Genomic DNA, 13,250 nt, shown 5'->3' on the forward strand with positions numbered 1-13,250 from the left:
CTTTCTTTTTCACTTATCCATATTCCACTCACCTTTCCAGGTTATATTAGTCAGTGGTATCCAGAGAAACAGATATATACATATGAGGAGATTTAGCTTAGCTGATTATGGAATTGACACAAGAGATTATGGAGGCCAAGAAGTCCCATGATCTGCCATTTGTAATCTTGAGAACCAAAAAAGTTGGTAAATTCAACCAAGTCTAAATGCCTAAGAGTCAGGGAAGCCAACAGTGTAAGTCCCAGTTTGAGTCTGAATAGACCAGGCCAAGAATCAGGGGCCAGTGGTTTAAGTTCTAGTTCAGATTAAAGGCTTGAGAACCAGGAATACCAATGTCTAAGGGCAGGAGAAAATGGACTTCCCAGCTCAAGCAATCAGAGCGAATAACACTTCTTTATCTTTTTGTTCTAATCAGGTCAATGGATTAGATGATGCCCAAATGCATTGGGGAGGGCAATCTTTTTTTAGTTTACTGGTTCCAATGCTAATCTTTGAAAATATCTTCATAGACACATCCAGAAATAATGTTTTACCAGCTATCGGGTCACCCCTTAGCCTGGTCAGGTTAACACATAAAATTAACCATCATACAGGTCAAGACAAATTCTTCTATGATGTAATTACTCTAGTGCCCATTATTTCACCATACTCTCAGATCTCCAAGCACAATTTAATGCCATTGTATAAGGTCTTGAATGGTTCTCTAGTTAATCAATAAGCATTAACTCCTCAACCAGATTACACACCTGAAGCCATGTGACCATATCTTATACTCCTATTGATATAGACCACATTTAAAGCTCTATAACAACACTTGTTATTTTGGTAATAAAGGCATGAAGAAAAATATTTAGTTGGAAAAACCATGCATGGAATATCATTTGGGGGGATGCCTTAAAGATTGGGCCTATATGGTTTAAGATTCAAAACAACAAACCTGACTCAGAAAAACACTACCTTAAAAAAAGGTGCTTTTTACATCAAGTTTTCTATAATACCTTTTTTTTCCTCACGGCAAGTTAGTGGATGCTCAGGGCAATTTGAACAGAGCAGTACAGCTCTCTCGGTTAAACCCCTTTGAGAGGGCACATATATTGCACAGAAAGTGAACTCTGAGGGTGTGCACGTGGACAACTATTCCCACACACGTACACGGTAACTTGTGTGGGGTAAATATACTTTCCCTGCCTGGAACTGCCCGGGTAATACTCTCTCCTTGGGCTCTGCGGTTTCCCAATACATCCCAACTGTTTGGAGGCTGGAGCTTGGCTCAGCAAGCACAGATAAACAGCTTCCTGGAGCAAGCTGCCAGTGTGACGAGCAGTGACCTCAGCAGAGGATGTCTGCTTTTCATTACCCTCGGCACAACACGGCACTGCTGCAGCTAAGAACACGAACAATACAAGCTGGAAAGGCTTGACTGACTCGGGTCTCCCGTTACACCTTGAATTTTTAAAACCTGGGCAGCCAGAGGAAAGAGGGTATTGACAGGAAGTGAGGAAATAGCTTAAATGTGGGATGGGGGGAAGCTTTCTTAGGTTATTCTCTGAATAAGCTAATACTAAACGGCGAACAGTCGTGTAGAAAATCATCAAATGTCTTTAATCGCCAAACAGTGCATGCAGTGTTACAGAAAACAAGAGAGACTAACAAGTCCTAAGGATCTTCATCTCTAATACTATTTAAAGAGAAATACTATCACTGTCCAAAAAAGCCATGAAATAGGAGGGATGCAAACATCCCAGAAAACTGGAGCTAAAGGGGAATGAGACTTACATGAAAATGAATCACCAATACATAAAGTCAGGTACTGGAGTAGGAAATGGCAACCCACTCCAGTATTCTTGCCTGGAAAATTCCATGCACAGAGGTACCTGGAGGGCCACAGTCCATGGGGTCGCAAAGAGACAGACAAGACTGAGCACATAGTTAGATATTTCACACCTGTCAATTCATTACATTTGCATAACAATCCTATGAGATAGGTATTATCATCCCTAGCAACGGTTTTGACTTGGAAAATACAGTTCAAGGACCTTAACAAAGACATTTGCTATTAACGTTATTTAATGACGAAGAGATAAATTCAGGGCTGCCTCTACAGCTACCCCAGAGATGGCATTAGCTACTGTTGCAGCCCCAGAAGTCAGTAATCTTGGAATGATGAGTCCAAAAATAAAACTACATGCTCATAACATTTTATGATAAGATAGTTTCTACCGTGTTGATTACAGTTGCACCTGCAAATTGAAGAAAGAAAGCACAGTCGTGACCTCAGAAGATCCCCTGGAGGCGGGCATGGCAGCCCAGTCCAGTATTCTTGCCTGGAGAATCCCATGGACAGAGGAGCCTGGTGGGCTACAGTCCCTGGGGTTGTAGAGTCAGACCTGGCTGAGGAACTAACACTTAAAGTCTTCCCAAGTGGCACAGTGGTAAAGAATCCACCTGCCAGTGCAGAAGGCGCAAGAGACGCAGGTTCGATCCCTGAGTGGGGAAGGTCCCCTGGAGGCAGGCATAGCAACCCACTCCAGTATCTTGCCTGGAGAATCCCACGGACAGAGGAGCCTGGCGGGCTACAGTCCCCAGGGTGGCAAAGAGTCGGACACGACTGAGCACGCATGCATACGCATACCGTGCTGATCAGAGCCGCATCTGTTAGCTGAAGAAAGAGAGCTCAGTTCTGACCTCAGACAGGAACTTGGTTGGATACAACCCTTCTTGAGGGATACTGAGAAACAGTTTGTTTTGTGGGCAAGTCACTGACTGCAGAGATGCACCTGCCGTGCGTGGGGCTGGGAGCGATGCACAGGTGGACATCTAAACAAATCACAGTAACAGAGAGAAGCTTCATTTGACTTTCGTTTCCCTTTTCTCGGGGAAGAAGGGCCTTTGTGTGGCTGCCAAAAATCTGACTGTCCATCCTCCTCTCCCTGGCTCCCTCCCACCCCCATCTCAGTTCATTAACAACCTTCTGCTTCAAGGCGCCAGATTGTGTCATTCTTTCCTGCTCGCACGCCAGGCCTGTGCTGCCAGCACCACAGAGCTTCTAGAGTTCTGAGCAAATTATGGGAGAGATTAAAAGCACTGATGAATTTTTTTAAATATTTTTTTATTTATTTTTGGCTGTGCTAGGTGCTTGCTGCTGTGTGAGTTTTTTTCCAGTTGTGACGAGCAGGGGCTACTCTCAAGTTGGGGTGCGAGGGCTGCTCACTGGGGCGGCTTCCCTTGTTGCAGAGCTCGGGCTCTGGGTGCCCGGGCTTTGGCAGCTGCGGCACGTGGGCTCGGGAGTTGCAGCTCCCGGGGCTCGAGAGCGCAGGCTCAGTACTTGTGGCAACACGGGCTTAGCTGCTCCGTGGCAGGTGGGATCTTCCCAGCCGAGGGATCCAACCAGTGTCTCCTACACTGGCGGGCCAGATTCTTTACCACAGAGCCAGAGGGAAGCCCTGATTAATTTAAATAGTTCTATTGTTGATTAGGTAAAGATTCTTAACTTCTGATTAGCAACAGCGCTATTGACACGTTACCTCAGATTTGTGTGTGTCTACTTGATTGCCAGAGGAGCACTCGGAATGATCAGAGCGAGAAGGGATATCAGGGCTTGGTCTGGGCCAAGTAAAGGTTCTTTCTATTACTTATAGACTAAAATAAATCAAGTAATTTCTCTAAGGGGAGACATTTCAGTATGGAGAATTACACCTAACATTTATACTAGCTAGCTGCAAGAGCAGCTCCCATGAAAACAGAAATAGTATCACTGGGTCTTGAGCATACTTCAGCCAAGGATGGAGTTCCTTCATTTCCTTTTATTGAATGGTTTCATGACAGCTAAATTCTTCTTAACTTGTAGCAGGGAGTGGGTGGGGAAGTAAGGTCTATCCTGACAGGGAGAATCTGGGCCCAATTATTACTTCCATAACCTTTGACTCTGACTTCTGGATGAGTCGGGGGGTCGGTGGGCTGTGAAATGGCTTCCTCAGTCACCAGGTCAAGTGCCGCCGGATGGTTTCCTGGACTCAAAACATGAGGGGCCTGAAGAAGAAAGATGGATGCTAAGCAAATAAGCAGCTTCTTACATCCTCCGTGCACCTGGATTTTTAAGCTTCGAAAAACTTTCAAACCCGCCACTATGTTTCCTTGGCATCCTTTTTCTACAAGATGCCTCTGGTAATATAGAAAAGAACAAGAATCCTCTACGGATTTCATAAATGACGGCTTAACAGAAATGCCTGGGCCAGGATCAGTGAGGGCAGAATTGCTTCAGCTTTGGCAAAATCTATTCCAGGCAACCCTCAGAGAATGCAGATGGTGACAGTGAAAAGTGGGTAATTTTCTGTTACAGTAGGTCAACTGCAGCTAAGAACTGAACTGTGGAAAAAAGATGGGGATGAGGGGCAGGCCAGGACAAGCATCACCCCTGGTGAAGACGCCTGTGATACGATTAGTCACCATTACTTCACCATGCTACACTGAGGCTCAACTTTACAACAATAAGCTGGGAGAACGTGGGGCAGAAATGGCCCAGAGAAGTCTTGGGTCTGCTCCTCACTCAGAGCTATGAGCCTGAAAATCAGCGAGGTCCTAGTTTGTCCTCATGTGCTTCTCAATGCTCCAGACCTGCTCCTCTGTTACCATGGGCACAGGAAGAGCCCAAACATGACTTAAATGCCGGGCGGTGGATAATCCTACAAAACCTGCCAACTTCAGAACTGAAAGTTTACGCCCTGATCGTTCTAGATTACTGAGGAGAGAAGTGGGTCATCTTTCATAGGGCTTAGAGCACCTGTTCAAAAAAGAAAAAGTAATACATACTTTATAATCATGGATTGTTTTCATTAGAGTTACATTTTAAATAATTTAAGAATACGCACTATTGGAATCTCCCTTCCTCCAAGAGTAAATGAATGAAACTCACATTTCATGGACTTATTCTAACTAAAACAATAAAAAAAGGAATTTGATGTTGGCACCTTTTACTACTAAAGTATATAAAAAAGCATGCAAGTTCCCAACTGAATTCTGACAATTAATATGTATCAGAATGGAATTAATAATTTTTTCTAAAATTGATAAATACTTCCATCTCCATATTTAAACTATATACATATATAGTATATATTAGCTAACACTAATTATTTCATTGTTCTTACTTATTATATATGAGCAGTGCCCATGAGAAAGGCCAATTACCTGTAAGGTAGATTTCTATGACTACTGCCTGTTAAAGGTATTCCACTCTGAGAAGCAGCAAATAAAATTAGTCAAATTTTCTTTTCTGGACAAAGAAAGCCTAGGTAATAAAGGTGGACAAAAGCAAGGTAAGTCACCTGAGCTGAAGTAACTTACCAGCTCTTGAATGAGGAGCCAATCATTCTATAATTTGAGCCCTCAAATGATGTTTGATAAGCTCTCAATTGATAAATTATCAATAATAATTTGATAAGCCCTCAAATGCCATCCCCTCCAAGGGGCCTTCCTGGCCATTCTATATATCACGTTATCCTAGTTACTTCCTTATTGTTTATCTTGTTACAGTTATCAGTTGTGTAACCTGGGGAATGTTACTTTTGTGTGCCTGAATTTCCTAAATATATAAGATGAAGATAATACTAGTACTCCACCTCGTAGTATTTTTGAGAATTAAATGACATAATACATGTTACAGGCTTGGAACAATGCCCAGAACATAGCAAGTATCTATCTACTATTAGCTATTGTTGTCATCATCAGTTTACTTGTTTACTGACTATCTCTCACTAAACCTCGTCCATGAGGGCAATTATTAACATCTTATTTGTCTTGTTCACCACTCTTCTTCATTACCAAATACACACAGGCACTAGTAGTGCTCAAAAATAATCACTGCATGAATGAATTCATGAAGAAATATTGTCATAGAGTCTCACGTATCCTTAAGATAAACCTCCATCAATGAAGGTAATCTGTATATGTACTTGTAACCAAAGAAGTCGTCATGAAAACTTCCCTAGGAAGCTAAAATCATCATTTAAAAAAAAACAAAAACAAGACACTTGATCATAAAAAAGAGCCCTCCTGGGCCCACCAAGCAAGGCCACAGAGTACCATTCTTTTCTATATTAGTATGTGGGGGTCAAGCTCCCTGATGCCACAGGGCTGTAACTACCAATTTAGCCTGTGAAGAATGGTTCCCAATCATGATAGGAGCTCTCAGATTTCAGCCTGTTTTTCTCTCATCATTATTTTCCAGTGTCTTAAAAAACCACATTTCCCATTTTATCTTTGCCACAAGAACCTGGTCACACTCTACTGCGGTTTCTAAGTTACAGCCACTCTACTCTGGCCTCTTTTTCTTGGATGTACTTCTTCAAAGGTCCTGACCCAGTGCTGACACTTGGTCTATTCTTAGAGTGGCACCTCTAAATGTCAATTCCTTTTACCTTCCACTGGTTGAAAGACAACATTCAGAGGTAGAGGTTGCATACAACATAAAAGAAAATCCTCCGGGATCTGGTATCCTTCTTTCAAGAGTGTCCAGAGGAATCTGATCTGAAGAGCTCACAGTCTTACACACACACACACAGAGTGCAGCTTAGCCACTCATGTTTTACAGCTTATCCAGATTTGCTGGAACAATAGTGGATTTGTTGGAAAACACCAACCACCAGGGAGTGACAGCACAGGTAAGAGGGCAAGCCAATCCACAGAAGAAAACCAGCAGAAAAACCTTCCAAAAACAATTTCCAAGAGCAATCTCTATCATTGTTTAAAGGTAAATTATCCACCATTTATTGTATGAAAATATCAACGTCCGAACTTGAAACTGAGAGATGGAAGTGCGCACTTAACATATTTTTAAAGAGATTTATGTATTTAATTTTTTGGCTGTGGCGGGTCTTCATTGCTGTGTGTGGGCTTTCTCTAGTTGCAGCTCACGGGCTTCAGAGAACTGGCTTAGTAGTTTTCATGCAAGGGTTTAGCTGCTCTGTGGCATGTGAGATCTTCCCCGACCAGGGATCAAACTGGTGTCCCTTGCATTCCAAGGCGGCTTCTTAACCACTGGACCACCAGGGAAGCCCAACACACTTTTTAAAAAATTATGTTTCCTATTGTTTAGAGACAGCTCCAATCTATCCCCTCCAACAGGTCAATGTTAAACATTTAAATGGCAATGCATTGAGGTCACCAGACAAAGCTGTGTGATAACCTGTGTGAAGTATAATTCATAAGGGAAACCTCAAAGAATTTAGAAATCATAGCAAGTTCAGTTCACTCGCTCAGTCGTGTCCGGCTCATTGCGACCCCATGAATCGCAGCGCGCCAGGCCTCCCTGTCCATCACCAATTCCCGGAGTTTACTCAAACTCATGCCCATCGAGTCAGTGATGCCATCAGGCCATCTCATCCTCTGTCGTCCCCTTCTCCTCCTGGCCCCAATCCCTCCAGGGGATTTGGGGCCCTCCCAGCATCAGGGTCTTTTCCAATGAGCCAACTCTTCGCATGAGGTGGCTAAAGTACTAGAGTTTCAGCTTCAGCATCAGTTCTTCCAATGAACACCCAGGACTGATCTCCTTTAGGATGGACTGGCTGGATCTCCCTTGGACTCTCAACAGTCTTCTCCAACACCATAGTTCAAAAGCATCAATTTTTCGGCACTCAGCTTTCTTCACAGTCCAACTCTCACATCCATACATGACCACTGGGAAAACCATAGCCTTGACTAGACGGATCTTTGTTGGCAAAGTAATGTCTCTGCTTTTTAATATACTGTCTAGGTTGGTCATAACTTTCCTTCCAAGGAGTAAGTGTCTTTTAATTTCATGGCTGCAGTCACCATCTGCAGTGATTTTGGAGCCCCAAAAAATAAAGTCTGATACTGTTTCCACTGTCTCCCCATCTATTTCCACTGTCTCACCATCTATTTCCCATCATAGCAAGAAGAGACCTCAAGTTATTATCTGGTTAGGCCTCCAGTAACATTAGGCATTAGAGCAACTTGGAGACAGTAGAGAACAGTGGCTTTTTAATACCGCAGGTGACGCTTGGTTCCTAATTCTGTAGCTCATGAGCTGAAAGAAGCTATTTTAACCTTTCTGAGCCTCAGTTTCTTCATTTATAAAACAGAGATAATAATATTACCTACTTCAAAGAATTATAGTTACTGAAATATAGTATGAGTTTAATAAAAACATTGTTTATTATAATATATAACTCACATCATTTTTATTAGCATGTTAGACTTTATTATACCCACTTCACAGATGAGGCAGCTGAGCCCAGAAACTTTCAGAAACTGGCTCAAGATTACAGAGTGAGGACTTACAAGGATACCAGCTCTTCTTCCCAGGGCTCAGTTCTTTTCACTTCATTGTGTGTGGGTATGCTTAGTCGCTCAGTTCTGTCTGACTCTTGGTGACCCCATGGACTGTATCCCACCAGGCTCCTCTGTCCGTGGGATATTCCAGGAAGAATATTGGAGTGGGTTGCCATTTCCTCCTTCAGGGGATCTTCCCGACCCAGGGATCAAACCCGTGTCTCCTGCATAGCAGGCAGATTCTTCACCCACTAAGCCATCTGAGAAGCCTTTCACTTCATTATGCTTTTACAAATCAATACAAAACTGAGGCCTGTGAAAGAAGGATTTTCACTAGATAAGTTAAATTTACAATCAAAGGAAAGTCAGGAGTTTCTACGATGCTGGTCTCCTTGCCTACCAAATACCACTTCCCACTTAATCATACATCTTCCAAGTTTTTTTTTTTTTCTAAAGGATTTTGGAGCTTTGATGCTGGCTTACTTCTCAAAATAACTTGCCTCAGGCCAATATAGTTGTCTTAGAGTTATAGAAATGTCGAGTATGTGCCATTCATATGTATTATATAATTTTTAGTTTTCTGACGACAAGAAACTGCTCGCTTGGTAACTAGATTTCTATCAGCCCTGTGGAAAATCTGAAGGCTCTTTTTTCCCCCAATGGTGTACTGCTAGATAAAAGCTATAGACAATAGCATTTGGAAATACTTATAAACCTTATTAGAGTTCAGTATTAGTTACACAGACTAGTGGGTTCACTTTTGGAACCCATGTTACATGGTACATCCATGGTATACAGCTTCTTCTTTATTTTTCAGCTGGACTGCAGAGCAAGAGGGATCTTAGTTCCCCAGCAAGGATATAACCCATACCCCCTGCAGTGAAAGTGAGGAGTCCTAACCACTAGACCACCAGGGAATTATGATATATAGCTTCTTAAATGGCAGGATATAGAACTTTATAAAAAACAATCAACAAAAAAGAAAAAAAGAACAAGAGATAGTCCTAATTCATAATAAGATCGAGAGCAAAGAGTAGATAGAAATGTTTGCTGTTTAGTCATTAAGTCGTGTCTGACTCTTTTGCAACCCTATGGACTGTAACCCACCAGGCTCCTCTTCCATGGGATTCTCCAGGCAAGAATACTGGAGTGACTTGCCATTTCCTACTCCAGGGGATCTTCCTGACCCAGGGATTGAACCTGTGTCTCCTGCATTGGCAGGCGGATTCTTTACCACCTAGCCACCAGGTAGATAGTATTCAATAACTTAAAATATATATACAGCTATAGATTCAACAAATATTTACCTAACATCTATCATATACTAGGCATAATGCGTGCCAGGCATTGGGAATACAGAGATGAAGAAGAAATGATGCCTACCCTCAAGGAACCAGCATAGTAGGGAAAAGATGTAAAGGAGGTGGGGGAGGGAGCATAGAGTAAAATGAAACAGGCCAGGAAGAAGCATTGCCCCCAGAAGAATCATATTTCACTTGGCAAGGAGGCTCAAGGGTGCTGGTACAGATTAAATGGCCTAGAAACTTGACCCCTAGGCTTGTCAGTTCTGTAAAAGCAAGCAAGGCTATTTGATCTCAGTCTTTGTTCCCAGCCCACTTCATCTGCTTCAGCCCATACCACGAGAACAAGGAAGATGCCTTGCTCTACTTCATCCTCTTTTAGATGACTGGGAGAAGACAGGGAACCAGCTCTGATCCTGGAAAGCCTGTTTTTCCCAGGAGCTTGAAATTCCAACCCATAAAAAATCTAGATTTTATTTGCAAGACTTATAGCTCAGCAAAAGAGTGAGGGTGAGTCAAGAATTTCCCTAACAGCAACCCAAGTTTAAGCCATTAGAGGAGATGTTTAATCTTCAAGGAACCTCTGGAGAATAGAAAGGAAAAAAATTATTTTCAAGAATAAACCTGAGCTCATGATTCACCTTAGAATGGGAGATCCTGTAAGAGCTATTCTTCCTTTCTTAAAATGCTTACAATAAACCAGAAAAAAAGGGAAAAGAATACAAAAATGATTGTATAAATATGTGATGGCAATTTGGTAATAAAAATAATTTTTAAAATTGCTTTAGCATAGCCTTTCATGAAGACCAAGGTATTTTAAACTGATTGTCTCATTCAGCCTAAAAGCAGTTTTGTGATATCAAAAAGAAAGAAATAGGTAAGAGAGTTTAAGAGGTAAATTCTGGTGGCAAAACAAAAAAATGGCTTATGGGTATGAAGTGTACAGTGAGGAGAATGTGGTCAGTAACTAATATCTAAAATGAAAAAAAAACTAATATCTTTGTATAGTGAACTATCATAATTAGACTTGTTGCAGTAATCAGTGTCAAATGTACAAGAAATATCAAATCGCTATGCTGTGTAACAGGAACTAACAGTGTTCTAGGTCTATAATTCAAAACCAAACTCAGTTTGGGATGGACATGTACACACTGCTATATTTAAAATGGATAACCAACAAGGACCTAGTGTATAGCACATGAAACTGGTCAACGTTATGCCGTAGCCTGGATGGTAGGGAGCTTGGGGGAGAAGAGATACATGTATACATAGGGCTGAGTCCCTTTGCTGTGAACCTGAAACCATCACAACACTGGTAAGTGGCTATATGCCAACACAAAATGAAAAGTTTTTTAAAAAACAAACAGAAATAGAGATCAGATTTGGGGTTATCAGAGGTGGGGAGGGATAGGAGGAATTGGATACAGGTAATCAAAACTTCCAGTTATAAGATAAACAAGTACTGGGGATATAATAATGTATGTTCCATATGAAAATTTCATATGTTACATATGAAAATTGTTGAGAGGAAATCCTAAGAGTTCTCATCAAGAGAAAAAAGTTTTTTTCTATTTCTTTAATTATCTAAGATGATAGATGTTCATCTAAATTTATGGTGATAATCACTTCATGATGTATGTAAATCAAATCACTATGCTATGCATCTTAAACTTATACAATGCTGTATATCAATTATATCTCAATAAAACTTGAAGAAAACCATTTTTTATAAATTAAAAAATGAATAATAATCTTGACTTTTACACACTCCAAACATACTTTATAAAGAAACACAACTCCTTAAAGATATAATCTATGAAAGATATCCTGCCTCTAGAAATAATCTTAAATTCTTAAGTGATGGACACAGCATTCTCTGGAAGGAAAACTGCAGAGGAATAGCATCCTAAACATTTCCATGGAAAAAAGCCAGCCAAGAAAAACACAGGCTAACGGAACAAAGGCTAAAGGAAATCAGAGTGAATATTCTGAATAATGGGAAAAGTTAAAAATTATAAGAGGAACCGAAAAAAAAAAAAGAATCTAAAAGATCAAACAGGGTTTCCCAGGGGGCTCAGTGGTGAAGAATTATCCTGCCAAGCAGGAGATGGGGATTTGACCCCTGGGTCGGGAAGATCCCCTGGAGGAGGAAAATGGCCACCCACTCTAGTATTCTTGCCTGGAGAATCCCATGGCCAGAGGAGCCAGACGGGCTACGGTCCACGGGGTCGCAAAGAGCTGGACACGACTTATTGACTGGGCAGCAACAGCAGCAATAGATCAAACAAGCAGTTGTTGAGCTTCTAGAGTTGTGACTACTCACGAGACTTAGCATTAGACAAAACTGGCTGCGCCAAACACATGTTCCAAAACATGTCTGGGCAGCCCTCAACTCAGCCGCCAAAACAGCATTCACTGCCACTGCTTCATCAGCGCTGCCCTGCTCTCCTTTTCATGGATCTTGGCTGCTTCCAAAAGCCTCTTCTGGACCTGCCCTATAGGCAAAGCACGCAGGTACTTACTATTCTGTGAAGAATCTGGCAATGCCATATTGGCTAATATCTTCCTTGTTTTCTAGCAGCTGGCAGACTGCATCCTCCACGTATGTGAGGACATGTCGCTGGGCTACAGAAAAAAAAAGAGAGAGAGAGAGAGGGAGAAAGTGAGAGGGAGATTAAAAAAAAAAAAAAAGTCCTCCAAACCCCAGTAAGCCATGAAAGTCAATCAAGGCGCTGGCTCTGCTCTAGGAAGTGGACTGCAATAGGTAAACCAGCTCATGGCCCTAGCTGAGCTAAGGTCTCAATGGGTAGAGAGAGGGATGCTGTAGAAGACCTGCTGCCATTTGATTGGCTGTTAGTATTAATATCAACCATTCGCTTTTTATTTCAGTGATAAGGGTGAGGAGCTTTAGCACCATTTAGCAGATACACCTGGCAATTCTTTCTTCCCACCTCCTTCCACTTCTGCATGGCTCAGAAATTTATCCTAGGGAGTAATGATTCTATGCCTGATTGCAAGGAAAACACAATTCTTCCACTTAAAAAAAAAAAGTCACTGAAAAAGTTTAAGGACCATGAAGATTTCAGTAAAGATGTTAAAAGTTATTAATCTTGGTAAACAATAAGACCATGAAATCTGGGTGCCCTGATTTATCAGAAACCACGTTTCCCACATTTGTTGTGACTAGCAGATGTGTGACTTCATCATGGGCTTGTAGTAAAGGGTGTGATGAGTACTAGAATCAGACAGACCTGGGTTGGAACCATGACTCTGATAGCATAATCTTAGACAGTTATTTAATATGCACCTGTTTTATTCTTTATCAAGTGTGGAAAGAAACATAACTTTATGTATTGATTTTTAAATTGAAGTATAGTTGATTTACAATGTTGTGTTAGTTCCTGGTGTATAAGAAAATGATTCAGTTATATATACATATGTTCTTTTTCATATTCTTTTCCATTATAGTTATTACAAAAGCTTGAATATAGTCTCCTGTGCTATATAGTAGAGTCCTATTTATCTATTTTATACATAGTAGTTTGTATCTGCTAATCCCTAGCTCCTCCTTCCCCGCTGGTAACCATAAATTTGTTACCTATGTCTGTGCATCTGTTTCTGTTTTGTAAATAAAGTTCATTTGCTTCATATTTTAGATTC

General features: G+C 41.3%; 1 protein-coding gene across 2 annotated transcripts in view; it reads right to left on the reverse strand.

Annotated features, from left to right (window-relative positions):
- The window catches only part of CSTPP1 (centriolar satellite-associated tubulin polyglutamylase complex regulator 1), a 199,373-nt gene that overhangs the window by 135,823 nt on the left and 50,300 nt on the right, over nucleotides 1–13,250 (reverse strand). For both annotated transcript variants that reach the window (XM_065943995.1, XM_065943994.1), the window contains exon 2: nucleotides 12,113–12,215. In XM_065943995.1, coding sequence (XP_065800067.1) covers nucleotides 12,113–12,215 — 103 coding nt within the window. The remainder of the gene's footprint in view (nucleotides 1–12,112; nucleotides 12,216–13,250) is intronic.

Source organism: Muntiacus reevesi, chromosome 9 (genome assembly GCF_963930625.1).
Source record: "Muntiacus reevesi chromosome 9, mMunRee1.1, whole genome shotgun sequence".
Lineage (NCBI taxonomy): Eukaryota > Metazoa > Chordata > Mammalia > Artiodactyla > Cervidae > Muntiacus > Muntiacus reevesi.